Source organism: Nyctereutes procyonoides, unplaced genomic scaffold (assembly GCF_905146905.1).
Source record: "Nyctereutes procyonoides isolate TBG_1078 unplaced genomic scaffold, NYPRO_anot_genome, whole genome shotgun sequence".
NCBI classification, from domain to species: Eukaryota; Metazoa; Chordata; class Mammalia; order Carnivora; family Canidae; genus Nyctereutes; species Nyctereutes procyonoides.
Genome location: NW_026575146.1, coordinates 72,901,583 through 72,914,868, shown reverse-complemented (window position 1 = coordinate 72,914,868; position 13,286 = coordinate 72,901,583). Strand labels below are relative to the sequence as shown.

Genomic DNA, 13,286 nt, shown 5'->3' with positions numbered 1-13,286 from the left:
CCCTTCCACTTTGGGGTATATTTGAAATTTTCTATGACAGACTTTTTTTTTAAGAGAGTGAGAGTGAGAACATGCTCATGGGGGGCAGTGGCAGGGGCAGGGACAGGGGCAGAGGGAGAGGGAGAGAGAGAATCTTAAGCAGGCTCATCACTGTGTGGGGCTCAATCTCTTGACTCTGAGATCATGCCTTGAGCTAAAATCAAGAGTCAGATGCTTAACCAACTGAGCCACCCAGGTGTCTTCGTAATAGACTTTTTAAAATGCTGCATAGTGTTTTTAAGTATCTACATCCAGCAGTTCTCTCTTGAGCTGAGATCTGAAGCTGGGGGAGTCTGGGTGTGGGGATGGGGTGTGGAAATGGGTCTGGAGGGTCTGAATGGCCAAGCAGAGGCCAAAGTGGCTGGAGCATTTGTGCTGTCGAAGGACACAGCTGACCAATGTTGTAAAAATGACCTGGTGTGTGTGTGTGGGGGGGTGCACTGTGAGTGGCCAGAAGGGAAGCGGAGAGCCATGAGGGATGTCACTGCAAGATTCTAGGTAAGAGAGGCACCTGCTCAGTGGTGAGCATCTGCCTTCGGCTCAGGGCGTGATGCTGGTCCATGGATTGAGTCCCACATTGAGCTCCCCTCGGCTGCTTCTCCCTCTGCTGTGTCCCTGCCTCTCTCTGTGAATCTCATGAATAAATAAATAAAATCTTAGAAAGAAAAAAAAAGATTCCAGGGAAGAGATGATGGGGATGGTAGTCTGCATGGAGTGAGAAGTCCTGACAGAGGGAGGTGGGGGACTTCAGATGTCTTATTTCTGCCCTTAGTTTGGTATAAGGGACAGGGAGGGGTTCTGGCAACAGTGCCAGGGAGATTGTTGGAGGGCCTGTTTGCGGAAATGGGAAGACTGGGGATGAATCAAGTTTTTCCGGAGAAAGTCAAGGGTTGGTTTGCTGAGGCCAGATTCTTAGAAACTATTGCTGGTTCAATCCATGGGATCCTTGAGGGGCTCCTGAAGCTTCCTCTTAATGCCCCATTTTAAAGCCAAATAGGGTCTGCTCAAAGCTCATTAGACCCAAATGTAGACATATTTATAGCCTGGTCTTAAAACCTAACAGTGGGTAAGCCACTAAGCCCCATAATGGTCTTGCTCAAAGTAGCCGTGTAATTCTTTTTTTTTTTTAATGGTCTTATAATGCTGCCCAAGTTCACAGCCAGTATCAATGGCCTGTGGCTACTGAATGCCAACAATGTGGTGAGTCTCAACCAAGATGTGCTATAAGTAGAAAACACAGATTTCAAAGACTTAGGAAAACTAGAATGGCAAATATGTTGCAATGATAATATTTGGGTATATCAGGTTAAATACAATATAATTTCAATACAATTAATTTCACCTTTTTGAAACCTTTTTTTTTTAAATTTTTTAAAATTTATTTATTTATGATAGTCACAGAGAGAGAGAGGCAGAGACACAGGCAGAGGGAGAAGCAGGCTCCATGCACCGGGAGCCCGATATGGGATTTGATCCTGGATCTCCAGGATCGTGCCCTGGGCCAAAGGCAGGCGCCAAACCGCTGCGCCACTCAGGGATCCCGAAACCTTTTTTTTTTTTTTATTTTTATTTATTTATGATAGTCACACACACAGAGAGAGAGAGGCAGAGACACAGGCAGAGGGAGAAGCAGGCTCCATGCACCAGGAGCCCGATATGGGATTTGATCCTGGATCTCCAGGATCGCGCCCTGGGCCAAAGGCAGGCGCCAAAACGCTGCGCCACCCAGGGATCCCCTTTTTGAAAACTTTTAAAAAAAATTTTGGCTGGTGGGGATCCCTGGGTGGCTCAGCGGTTCAGCGTCTGCCTTTGGCCCAGGGCGTGATTCTGGAGTCCCAGGATTGAGTTTCTCCTCAGGCTCCCAGCATGGGGCCTGCTTCTCCCTCTGCCTGTGTCTCAGCCTCTCTCCCTCTCTGTGTGTCTCTCTCTCTCTCATGAATAAATAAAATCTTTTAAAAAAAATGTGGCTGGAGTAAAATTGAAAATTATATATGTGGCTTCCACTGTATTTCTATTTGTAAATACAGCTCTAATTCAACAGAAGTCGGCACATGAGTTCCTGTGTCAAGGGGGCGCTTTCCATGTCTGCCCCACACAGGACCAAACAATCCTGGGTTTTCTAGAAGGTTAAATTGGCCTTCCCAATCTGAATCCCTATTAGAACTCAGAATGCCTTTGCTTTAGGCCGTCTTAAAAATTAAGTTTTGGTTACTTTACCGGCTCTGGAATTGGGTGCGTGCGGAGGTCAGGAATGAGTTCCTCCACCTGTCTGTGATAGAGCCTAATTTCAGGACATCCTTCCCACCTCCCTACCTCCTCACACACTGACAAACCAGAGTAAACTTCATCTGGCCCCAGGTGGCTCTGGATGAAGGGTGGAAGATGACAGGTGAAAATAAGGTGCAAAGTTGAGGCGGGGAGGGACGCCTGGGTGGCTCAGCGGTTGGGCATTGGGCGTCTGCCTTTGGCTTAGGGCTTAGGATGTGATCCTGGAGACCCAGATCGAGTCCCACATTGGGATCCCTGCATGGAGCCTGCTTCTCCATCTTCCTGTGTCTCTGCCTCTCTCTTTCTGTGTCTATCATGAATAAATAAATAAAAGAAATAAATAAGAAAAAAAAAGTTGAGGTGGGGAGACACACTTAAACACACTTTTCCTGTTCTTGGGACTTTCCATGTCTCTTCACATCCCTCAAAAAGAAGACAAGTTCAAACCCCATTATATATATATATATATTATATATATTATATATATTATATATATTATATATTATTATTATATTATATTATTATATATTATTATTATATTATTATATATTATAATATATTATATATATTATATATTATATTATATATTATTATTATTATATATTATTATTATATTATTATATATATATTATATATATATATATATATTATATATAATATATATTATATATATATAATTATTTATCCTTAGGAAGAGTTTCTTCATGTCATGAGTGGGCACCTCCAGTCCTTGCAATGTTTAATGTATCTTTCCATAAAAAGGACTTTTTCCAACTCAAATTCCTATTGTTTGTTGTTTTTAACCAGGCTGCTGTCCCTTCTCTGGGGGCAGACAGCACCCCCAACCCATATTAGGAATGGACTCTCCTGGTTACTAAAACAGCTCTGTGCATGTCCTTCTTCCTAGAACCCAGAATGATTTTCCCAAGCCCCATTCCTGGAAACCCAAATGGACTGTCCATTAAATTTGGAAAGTACGCCCCGCAGCTCTTGTCTTGGTACCCATCCCCCACCCTCACCCCACACTCCTGGGATTCCACATGGAAGTTCACAGGATCCAGGACACTCCCTCAAGGCCCATTCCAAGAATACTAGACGTCTCAGATTAGAAAAGTGATGTGGGGTTTAGTTCCTGTAAGTGACACAAACAGCCGCTTCCAGTTCCCTTTGCCCCAAATTTCTCAATAGCCCGGGGCATCGTAGTTCCTGAGGCTTTGCCTTCCCCCAAAATCAGTGAATCAAAGAGGGTCTCGGGGTGCCAAGGGGTAGTGGTTGGACCAAACCAAGCAGATTCATCTATTCCTTCCTTTTAACTAGCGTTCTTCAGTACCAGATCCCATTCTTGCTCAGGAGGAACTCCAAGTTTGGTGGAGGAGAGGTTCACGATTTTGATTTGATATCTGTAGAATGGCGTTATGGTTGCCCCCTCCCCTGCCGCCCCCAAAAGGCATTGTACATTGGAAAGTGGTTAAAAGACAAAATGTAGGTTAAATCCCTGCTCTGTTATCCTGAGAGCTGTGTGACCTTGGGCAAGTCACGCAACCTCTCTGGACCTCAGGTTTAAGGTCTGCCTAAATAGGCTTAGATTTAAATTACTGTTTCCTCGGTTCTGAGAAAGGAGGTTTCAACATCTTGGCCCCAGACAAAGGAGGGGGAAGGGGATGGGAAGACTTCCTGGAAGAAGATTTAAGGAGTCGGGGGTGGAAGAGAGGAGGGAGAAAGTGGAAACAGGCAGACGCTTGCGCAGTAAACATCTCACATTTTCTTTCCCCTCCCATCACTTCTCTGCAGCGGGAATTGCAGGCGACGCTCCACCTATCCTGGGCAAGACGAGTGACAACCCCATTCCCCTTCCTTCTCTACCTATGATCGCCTTTCTCCCGCCCCCACAACCGCCCAATTGGGGGCGGGAACTGGGGAGGTCTGGCGAATTCGCGACGCCTGCGTGGGCGATCTGCCCGCTCATTGGTCGAGGTAAATGCAAGTCCCGCCTCCCAAGCCCCCGCCCCCGCCTGCCTTCTTGTCAATCCCTCCCTTCGCCGGATCCAATCAACAAGGGACCCGGCCTCACCGAGGGGGCGGTCCCACCGCACGTAACCGAACTCTGCCCTTCTCTCGGGCAACGCCCCTTTCCCCCGCCCCCCCGCGAACGGAAATAGCGGGCCACTGGGCCAATCGCAGCAGCGTACCTTTGTCCAGCGACCAATGAGAGAGAGAGCGGGGGCGGTTGCGTCCGATTCTGAGCGGCAGTAACTCGAGCCAATGGGAGGTTGATAGCTCAGGACGGCGGACGCGAGGGGAGGGGCCGGGGGCGGAGCCGCGGCCTGCCGCCCGCCCGCCCGCCAGCCCGCCCTCCCCCCTGGCCGGCTCTGCTTCTCCGCGCTGCTTGGGGTCCTTTGCTCCCGGTCCCCGCCTGCCAGCCCCCGCTGCGCTGTGCCCTGCCCGGCCAGGCCTGGAGCCGACACCACCGCCATCATGCCGGCCGTCTCCAAGGGCGATGGGATGCGGGGGCTCGCGGTGTTCATCTCCGACATCCGGAACTGTGAGAGCGCGGCCGGGGGACACTGGAGGGCGGGGGAGCATGGAATTGAGGGGCTCGGGGATTACTGAGGGGCCCGGGGCATTGAAAGCCATCACGGGCGAAGGGGGAGAGGATAGAGAGGCCCCGGGGGGAACTTTAGGGTGGGAGCAATGGAAGGACTTAGGTTGTCATAGAGTGCCTCTTGAGGTGACGACACGGAGTGGCTAGAGGCGTCCGGGAGGGTGTTAAAGGAAAGGTCCCGGGGCTGGGGACAGAAGGGTGTCCCCTGGGAATGCTAGAGAGGCTGGAGGAACCTATCAGTGGTGGGGAGAGAGAAATCCTTGATGTCGGTAGAAAGGGAAGGAGGTGCATGGGTGGGGGGTACCCTGTGGAGCGATAGAGTGGGAGAGGGCCAGAGGAGATCTGGAGGACCTAAAACACAGGAAGCATCATGGGGTCTGGCTTTGAGGGCCTGGCTGGGGGGTGTCATAGAAGGGAAGGGGCTAGGTAGGTCACGGAGGCTCCTGGGTTGTGCCCAGAGCGAATCTGAGAGTAATAGAAAGTCCCAGGGGGTTGAGGAAGAGAGATGGGAAGGTGGGACTATAGCAGGACCTTGAAGAGGGAGAGAGGGACTCCAGGATGGAGGGCAATGGAGAGGGGGGCTGAAGGGTCGCTACAGGGAAAGGAGGGGTTGAGGAATACAGAGGAGAGTTGCTGAGGGTGGAGGGTCTTGGGAGAACCCAAGACAGGAAGCTAGGGGCCTGGAACAAAGAAGAAGAGGTTACAAAGTAGGGGCTTGAGGAATGTGCCAGAATGGGGAAAGCCCAGAGCTCAAAAGAAGGGCCCAGGGAACCTTAGGATTTTGTTGGGAAGAGATCTGGAAAGCTGGGGGTTGGGGGAAGCCTGATCCCAGAGGGAGGTCAGAGGTCAGGGAGCAGGCCAGTTCTGAATCTGGAGCCCTCTCCCATCTGACCACATCAATATGGGGACAGTGAGCAGCAGCAGCAAGAATTGTCGTGACGATGAGAGGCCTGGTGCCAAGTCAGCTTCCCAACTCCTGGGAGTGGGTGTTGGTGTTTGGAGCTGCCAAGAGCTTTGGAGGCTATATCCGCAGGGGCTCTAGGGTCAGCTGGACCTGGGCTTGAGTTTGAGTGCTGTCACTCCCTAGCCATGTGACCTTGAATGGGGGATTTCGCCTCTCTATTTCCTCATCTGTCAGGAGGGACTGCTGATTGCACCTTCCTGATGAGGTTGTTGTGATAAATGCATGTGAGTGAGGCCTTCTCAACATTCCAAACACTGGACAGTCTTGGCTATTGTTTTTGTCATTTGGTGGATCTGACAAGTGGCCTCTGTTAGATGCCTGGAGATTATTTTGGAATTTGGTAGATATGAAAGGACCTAGTACATAGTAGGTGCTCAGCGAAAGAGGGCTGGAAGGTGTTGGGAGTCAGGTGAAGGAGAGATGTTGTGGTTACTATGGAAAGAGGTGAGTGAGGAGGGGCTGCGGGTTAGGTGGGGGGCCATCTATCAGGAGTAGGTGTGCATTGCCCCAGATGCCTACCAGCAATGTGAAGTGATGTGACTCTTGGCGAGTCATTTAACTTCTCTGAGTCCCAGTTTTTTCTTTCTTTTTTTCATTCTTTCTTTTTATTTTTTTAGACTTATTTATTTTAGAGAGAGACAGAAAGAGAGCACAAGGAGGAGGGGCAGAGAGAGAGGGAAAGAGAGAGAGACTCTCAAGCAGACACTGCACTGAGCACAGAGCCCAACTCAGGGCTTCATCTCACGACCCTGAGATCACCACCTGAGCCAAAATCAAGAGTCAGCTGCTCAGGCACCTCGAGGCTCCTATTTTCTTATCTGTAAACTTCCTTGATAATATCATCTTGTCTCTGAAGGTTCATTCATTCATTTATTCAACAAATGCTTTTTGATCACTACTTTTTTTTTTTTTTTAGATTGTATTTATTTATTCATGAGAGACACAGAGAAAGAGGCAAGGACACAGGCTGAGGGAGAAGCAGGATCTCTGCTGGGAGTCTGATGTGGGACTCAATCCCAGGACCCCAGGATCACGACTTGAGCTGAAGGCAGATACCCAACCACTGAGCCACCCAGGTGCCCCTGATCACTACTTTTTGACACTATACCTGGGACGAGGCTATAACAGCCAACAAGAATCTCTGGCTTGGGAGCACCCAGGCCATGAGGGACATAGAAAATAAACACTGAACTACAATAAATGACACTATGTCAGAAGGTAATGTGAAGGAAGGTCAGGAAGGAAAGATAAGGAAGGACCAGGATTGAGATGGTGCCTGAGTAGGCCTCCCCAAGGAGGTGACATGTGAGTAGACTTTTGAGTGAAGTGAAGGAACAGACCCTGTAGATTTTGGAGGGCAGAGGGGTCCAGGTGGAGGAATGGTGCATTTAGAGGTCCTGGGGTGGCAGCATGCTTGACGTGTGTTCTGGTAAGAGGGAGGGGACCTGTGTGGTTTGAGCTGAGGGGGGAGAGGGCAGGAAATGAGGGCAGAGAGAGGGGACAGGGATTGTGGAGGGCTTTACAGGCCTTAGAGAGCACTCTGGCCTTTCTCTGGGTGAAACGAGAGAAGGGTTAGAGCACAGGAGGGGCTTGAGCTGACTGATGTTTTAAAATAATTCCTTTGCTGGCATGAAGAGAACAGACTCAAGAGGTAGTGGTGGAAGTAGGCAGATAATTAGGGGGCTGCTGCAGGCATCCAGGTCAGAGATGGTGTTGGCTTGACTGGGATGAGAAGGGAAGGGTGAGAAGTGGTTGGTTTGGGGACAAATTTTGGAGGATTTGCAAGGGAATTGGATGATGGGGGTGGGGAAGGAAAGAGAAAACATGTTGGCTTCACTGCAGGATCCTAGAGGAAGAGAGTCTGACTTGGGGGCAATAGAGGTAATTTGGCCAAATGAATTGGAGCTAGAGAGTCAGGGATTCCTCTTATCCTTCGTCTTTTCATCAAAGAAACATCGAGTGGCTGATGTTTCAAACGTTATCGAGGGTACAGGGGACACCATGGTGAATAGGACAGATTTATGAAGGAATCAGGTACTACATAAAAACTGTAGCCATCCTTCTCACAAACACTTGTATGCAGATGTTCATAGTAGGGTTACTCACCAGAGCCCCAAAATGGAAGCAAACAACCCAAATGTCCATCATCGGATGAATGGATGTACAAAACGTCATGGTACACCATGCAATGGAATGTTATCAAGCCATTAAAAAAGAATGACACACGCAGGGTGCCTTGGTGGCTCAGTTGAGCATCTGCCTTCAGCTCAGGTCATGATCCTGGGGTTCTGGGATTGGGCTCTGCATCGGGCTCCCTATTCAGCAGGGAGTCTGCTTCTCCCTCGGCTCCCCCCTACTCATGCTCTCTCATCACTCTCTCTCAAATATGTTAAAAAAAAAAAAAAAGAATGACACACACTATAACGTGGATGAACCCTGAAAACCTTATTCTAAGTGAAAGAAGCCAGACACAGAAGGCCACATATATGATTTCACTTGTATGAGATGTCCAGAATAGGCAAATCCACAGAGATAGAAAGTAGGTTAGTGGCCACCTAGGGCTAGGTAGGGGGGTGGTGGAATGTGATGTGACTGCCAATGAATGTAGGTTTTCTTTTTGGAGTGATGAGAATGTTCTGGAAGTAGATAGTGGTGATTGTTACACCAGACTATGGATATACCAAAGACCACTGAATTACACACTTTAGAATGGTGGACTTTATGGTATGTGAATTATATCTCAGTTTTTTGGTGTAAGTGGAAAAAAACTTGTAGCCGTCCTAATTCCAGTGAGAGAGAAGGCCACAATGTTGAAAGAAATGAAGACTCTGTCTGGTGGCATTGCTCAGACATGGGGCGAGTTCTCCAGGCCAAGATAGGTGGAGAAGAGTGATGAAGGCAGAGGGACAGCAGTGCAAAGGTCCTGAGGCCCAGCAGAGACTGAGTGGAGGCCTATGTGGCTGGTGTACAAGAGGGATGGGATGGGATGTAGCATTGAGCAGGTGGGCAGAGGCCAGGTTGGTGTTTGTCCTGAGAGCACCAGAGAGGGCTTCAAGTAGGAGCGAGGGAAAAAGCCTGAAGGATGTAGATGAGCCAGCGCTCAGAGATGAGCAAGTGGAGGAAGGGGAGGAGTGTGGAGCCTTCCTGCTGGAAAATCTGAAGGGCATAGTGGAGTTTGGGGGAAGACTCTAGAAGGAGATGAAAGGCAGGCTTTTGAGAAGGAAAGGGCAAATTCTGTAGATAAGAAGGGGAAAGGCTGGGGCGTCTGGGTTGCTCAGTTAGTTAAGCAACTGCCTTCAGCTCAGGTCATGATCCCAGGGTCCTGGGATCAAGCCCCAAGTCAGGCTCTCTGCTAAGTGGAGAGCCTGCTTCTCCCTCTGCCCCTCCCCCTACTCATTCTCTCTGTTGCTCAAATAAATAAATAAATAAAATCTTTAAAAAAGGAGAGAGAGAAGGGGAAAGGTTTGGGTTGGGCCCAGCCTGAGGGCATGTCCTGTGCTGTCTTGAGCTCGAATCTGCCTCCCAGTCACTTAATCTGACTGGGAGTTTGCAGGGCCCAGGGTTGCGCTGTCTCCTCTTTGGGGTCCCAGCTCCCCCCAGGCCTGAGGAGTTTGCAAGTGATGGAATGGGAAGGGGGGTGCGGACTTGCTACAGTGGCCCGCGTGCCTCCATTAGGGTACATCCTCCAGATTGTGCCCCATTCCTTTCGTGGCTTCTCCCCTAGGCCCTAGAGCACAGGCCTGTTCTGATCCCTCCCTGGGTCCCCAGTTCTGCCTTCTGTGGGACCTGGCCCACGAGAGTCATCAGGAGACATTTGCTAGTTGAATGAATAAATGAATGAATGAATGAATGAACGAACCAGCAGACAAACCAGTCTTTCCTGAGCACCGATTGAGTGCCAGACACTGCTCTAAGTAATGGGACTACAGTGTACAAAAGTCGCCTTTCCATGGTGTTCATATCCTAAGGGGAAATCGATCAGTACACAAGTAAATATATAGTATTCAGGTATATAGACAGGTGGTGGGTGGGGGGTTGGGAAGAAATAAAGCAGGGAAGGGGTATAGGGACAAAGTTAGGGATAGCGCTCTTATATAAGCTGGTCAGTCTCTTGCTGAAAAGGTGACATTGGAGCAAAGAATCAAATTTGGTAGGTGAATTAGGCCTGCACAAATCTGGAGGAGGACATGCTTGGCAGCCTGTGCAAAGGCCCTGAGGCAGGACTGGGCTAGGAGGAATTTAGGGAGGAGGAAGAGCAGGAAGAGGAGGCTGCTGATGGTGGGGAGAGTAGGAGTTGTTGTCAGAGAGGGAACTAATAAATCTGTAGGGCCTGGAGGATGATGGTGAGGACTGTGCTTTTAGTATGGGTCAGATGGGAGCCACGGAGGGATTTGGAGCAGGAATGGACAGGATCCCTTCAGACTACTGTGGAGAGACCAGAAAGGAGGAGTCTCACTTTGGTGGTTCTCCGACACCAGTGTGCCACTGGGGGCCCCCTGCCTGCCTCCAGGCCCTGCCCTTGAAGAAATAGGCTTTAGGTTGTGAGTGTCCACAGATGCTGATGACAGACAGCCCCTGGCCTGAGCCTCAGGCTCACCCCCTTTCTGTGGGTCAGTATACTGACTCTAGTATACTAGAGTATACTTGGTCCACTATCTGCATTTAACACCTTTCCTGTGCCAGGACTATTTTGAGCTGTGGGGATGAAGCAGCCCTACGTCCTTGCCTTGACCAGAGGCCGAGGGTCTTCAACAACTCAGCACATACACCTTCTCAGGCTGCTGCTCAGGGATGGTCTTTGCAGCTGCGTTCGTTCGCAGCTGGTTGTTCCAGGAGACTATTTTCTCTCTCGGGTGGTGATGACTCTGATAGCACGAGCACCATCTAACCCATAACCCAGCAAGCCGGATATAGAAGCTTTAAATGTTCCAGGAGTGCTTTGTGAAGTAAAGCCAGTGAAATTCATTTTATTTTTATTTATTATTATTTTAAAGATTTTATTTGTTTATTCATGAGAGACACAGGCAGAGAGAGAAGCAGGCTTCATGCAGGGAGCCCGATGTGGGACTCGATCACAGGACTCCGGGATCACACCTGAGCCGAAGGCAGACACTTAACCGCTGAGCCATCCAAGCATCCCTGAAATTCACTTTAATACATTTTACCTACACCAGTATGTTCATGATAGTATTTGAATGCACAGTTAGTATTTTATTTTATTTTGAAGATTTTATTTATTTATTCATGAGAGACACAGAGAGAGGCAGAGACACAGGCAGAGGGAGAAGCAGGCTCCCCTCAGGGAGCCCAATGCGGGACTTGATCCCTGAACTCCAGGATCATGCCCTGAGCTGAAAGCAGACCTCAACTGCCGAGCCATCCAGGCATCCCACACAGTCAGTATTTTAAAAATGATCCATGAGACAGTTAGTGTTCCTTCTCAATGAGGCCAAATTTTCATTGGCAACACTTGTTCTGTCTTAAGCCACAAAACTTGAAAAAGCAGATTCACAAAGTAGCTGAGCTGTTCAGAATGTACCTTGCAGTGACTGAATTGAGAATTGGTTTTTTTCATTTTAAATCTATGGAAAATAAGAATTTAATCCCTCAGTAGCACCAACTATGTGTCAAGAGCCCGATGGACCCATGTGGCTTGTGGCTCCCGCATTGAGCAGCATAGGGCCAATGTGTTCTGGATGTTTATGGTGGTCCAGAGTTAATATGTATCATCTGTCAGAACTCTCTTTGAGGACCCTGGGTTGTTGGGATTTGTGTGGGAGGCATAGCACAGGGGGTCCTGGTAGAGGGGAACATTTGTTACCTTGTATTGTAAACAGTAGCTGTCTCCCAGTGAGGTACTGGACCCCTTTGCCTGTTACCTCCATGAAGGCATGTCAATCCCTCCTCAGTGGAGGAGCCTGAAGTTTTTAGGATGCCTTTTTTTTTAAGATTTTTTTTTTTAATTGGAGTTCAATTTGCCTTTTTTAAGATTTTTATTCATTTATTCATGAGAGACACAGAGAGAGAGAGGCAGAGACACAGGCAGAGGGAGAAGCAGGCTCCCTGCAGGGAGCCCGATATGGGACTCGACCTGGGACTCCCAAGATCATGCCCTGGGCCAAAGGGAGATGTTCAACCCCTGAGCCACCCCAGCGTCCCTTTAGGATGCCTTTGGTGGCAGAGACAGACCCATCTGATGTTGCAGCAAAGGCTTTATCTCTCCCACCCCCGCCCCACTTGCTAGTGAAACCCCCAAGGTAGGGCAGGTCTTTGCTCAGCAACCCATTGCCCTAGCCTGCAGCAAGCCCTCTATTCCACCCACATGCTCCTCACACCTGGAGCTACCAGCAGAAGAGGGCCCTGCAGCCTCCCATGTCTCCCAGCACCCTGAGAAAACCCAGAAGAGGCTGGGAGGTCTGGCCTTGCCTGCTGCACTAACCTCCAGGCCCTTGCACTACCTAGAGCACATTTCCTCTTATTTCTGCAACTCCATCTTTTGATCCTCAAATCCCAGGAGCTGTGTACCAGGAAGATTTCCTCCCCTGGGCTGATTCCAGCCTCCCAGCCCCCATCATGTTTGTGTGTGTCAAAGTACTCGCTTGTCCCCAACACCCTCCTTTTCAATCCAGGAGCTCCCCCAGAACAGGGCTCGTGTGACTCATCTCTGAGCCTGGCCCAAGAAATGGTTGAGGATAAGAAATCCCTTTAAGATGCCCAGACATGGTTTCATGCCTCCTGTGATGGTGAACTCATTCCCCTGCCACTGGCTGGGCCTGAGTGCCAGAAAGTCCTTCCTTCCATTAACCCCATTCTCTTCCAGCTGTCTTCAGCCCCTTTGTCCCATGTGTTACCCTCAGTAGCATCCATGTGCTATCTCTGGGCACCCAGGCTACTACTTGCCTCTAGATCCCTGCAGAGCCTGTGCCCTCTGCTAGGATGCTTTCCCTCCAAGGCTGCAGACCCTTCTTTCTGGACACTTGATGCTTTCTTCTCTTTGTGAATTCGGTGTTGTTGGTTTTTTTTTCCTAAGATTTTTTATTAATTTATTTGAGACAGAGAGAGAGCATGAGGAGGGGGTTGGAGGGAGTGACAGAGGGAGAGGGAGTTGCTGAGCAGGGAGCCTAACATGGGGCTTAATCCCAGGACCCTGGAATCATGACTTGAGCCGAAGGCAGACACTTAACCAACTGAGCCACGCAGGTGCCCCTGTTATTCTTTCTGTCTATCTATCTATCTATCTATCTATCTATCTATCTATCTATCTATCTATTTAATTCATGAGAGACAGAGGGAGGAAGAGGGAGAGGCAGGCTCCTTGGGGAGCAGAGGGCCTGATGTAGGACTCGATCCCAGGACTCTGGAATCACAACCTGAGCCAAAGGCAGACACTCAACCGACTGAGCCACCCAGACA

The 13,286-nt window shown here is 49.3% G+C and overlaps 1 protein-coding gene across 2 annotated transcripts in view; it reads left to right on the top strand.

The window, feature by feature from the left end:
• Nucleotides 1-4,645: 4,645 nt before the first annotated feature.
• AP2A1 (adaptor related protein complex 2 subunit alpha 1) overlaps nt 4,646-13,286 on the top strand; it is a 33,178-nt gene continuing 24,537 nt past the window's right edge. For both annotated transcript variants that reach the window (XM_055310748.1, XM_055310749.1), the window contains exon 1: nt 4,646-4,849. In XM_055310748.1, the coding sequence (XP_055166723.1) occupies nt 4,783-4,849 (67 nt within the window). In that variant the 5' untranslated portion in view covers nt 4,646-4,782. The remainder of the gene's footprint in view (nt 4,850-13,286) is intronic.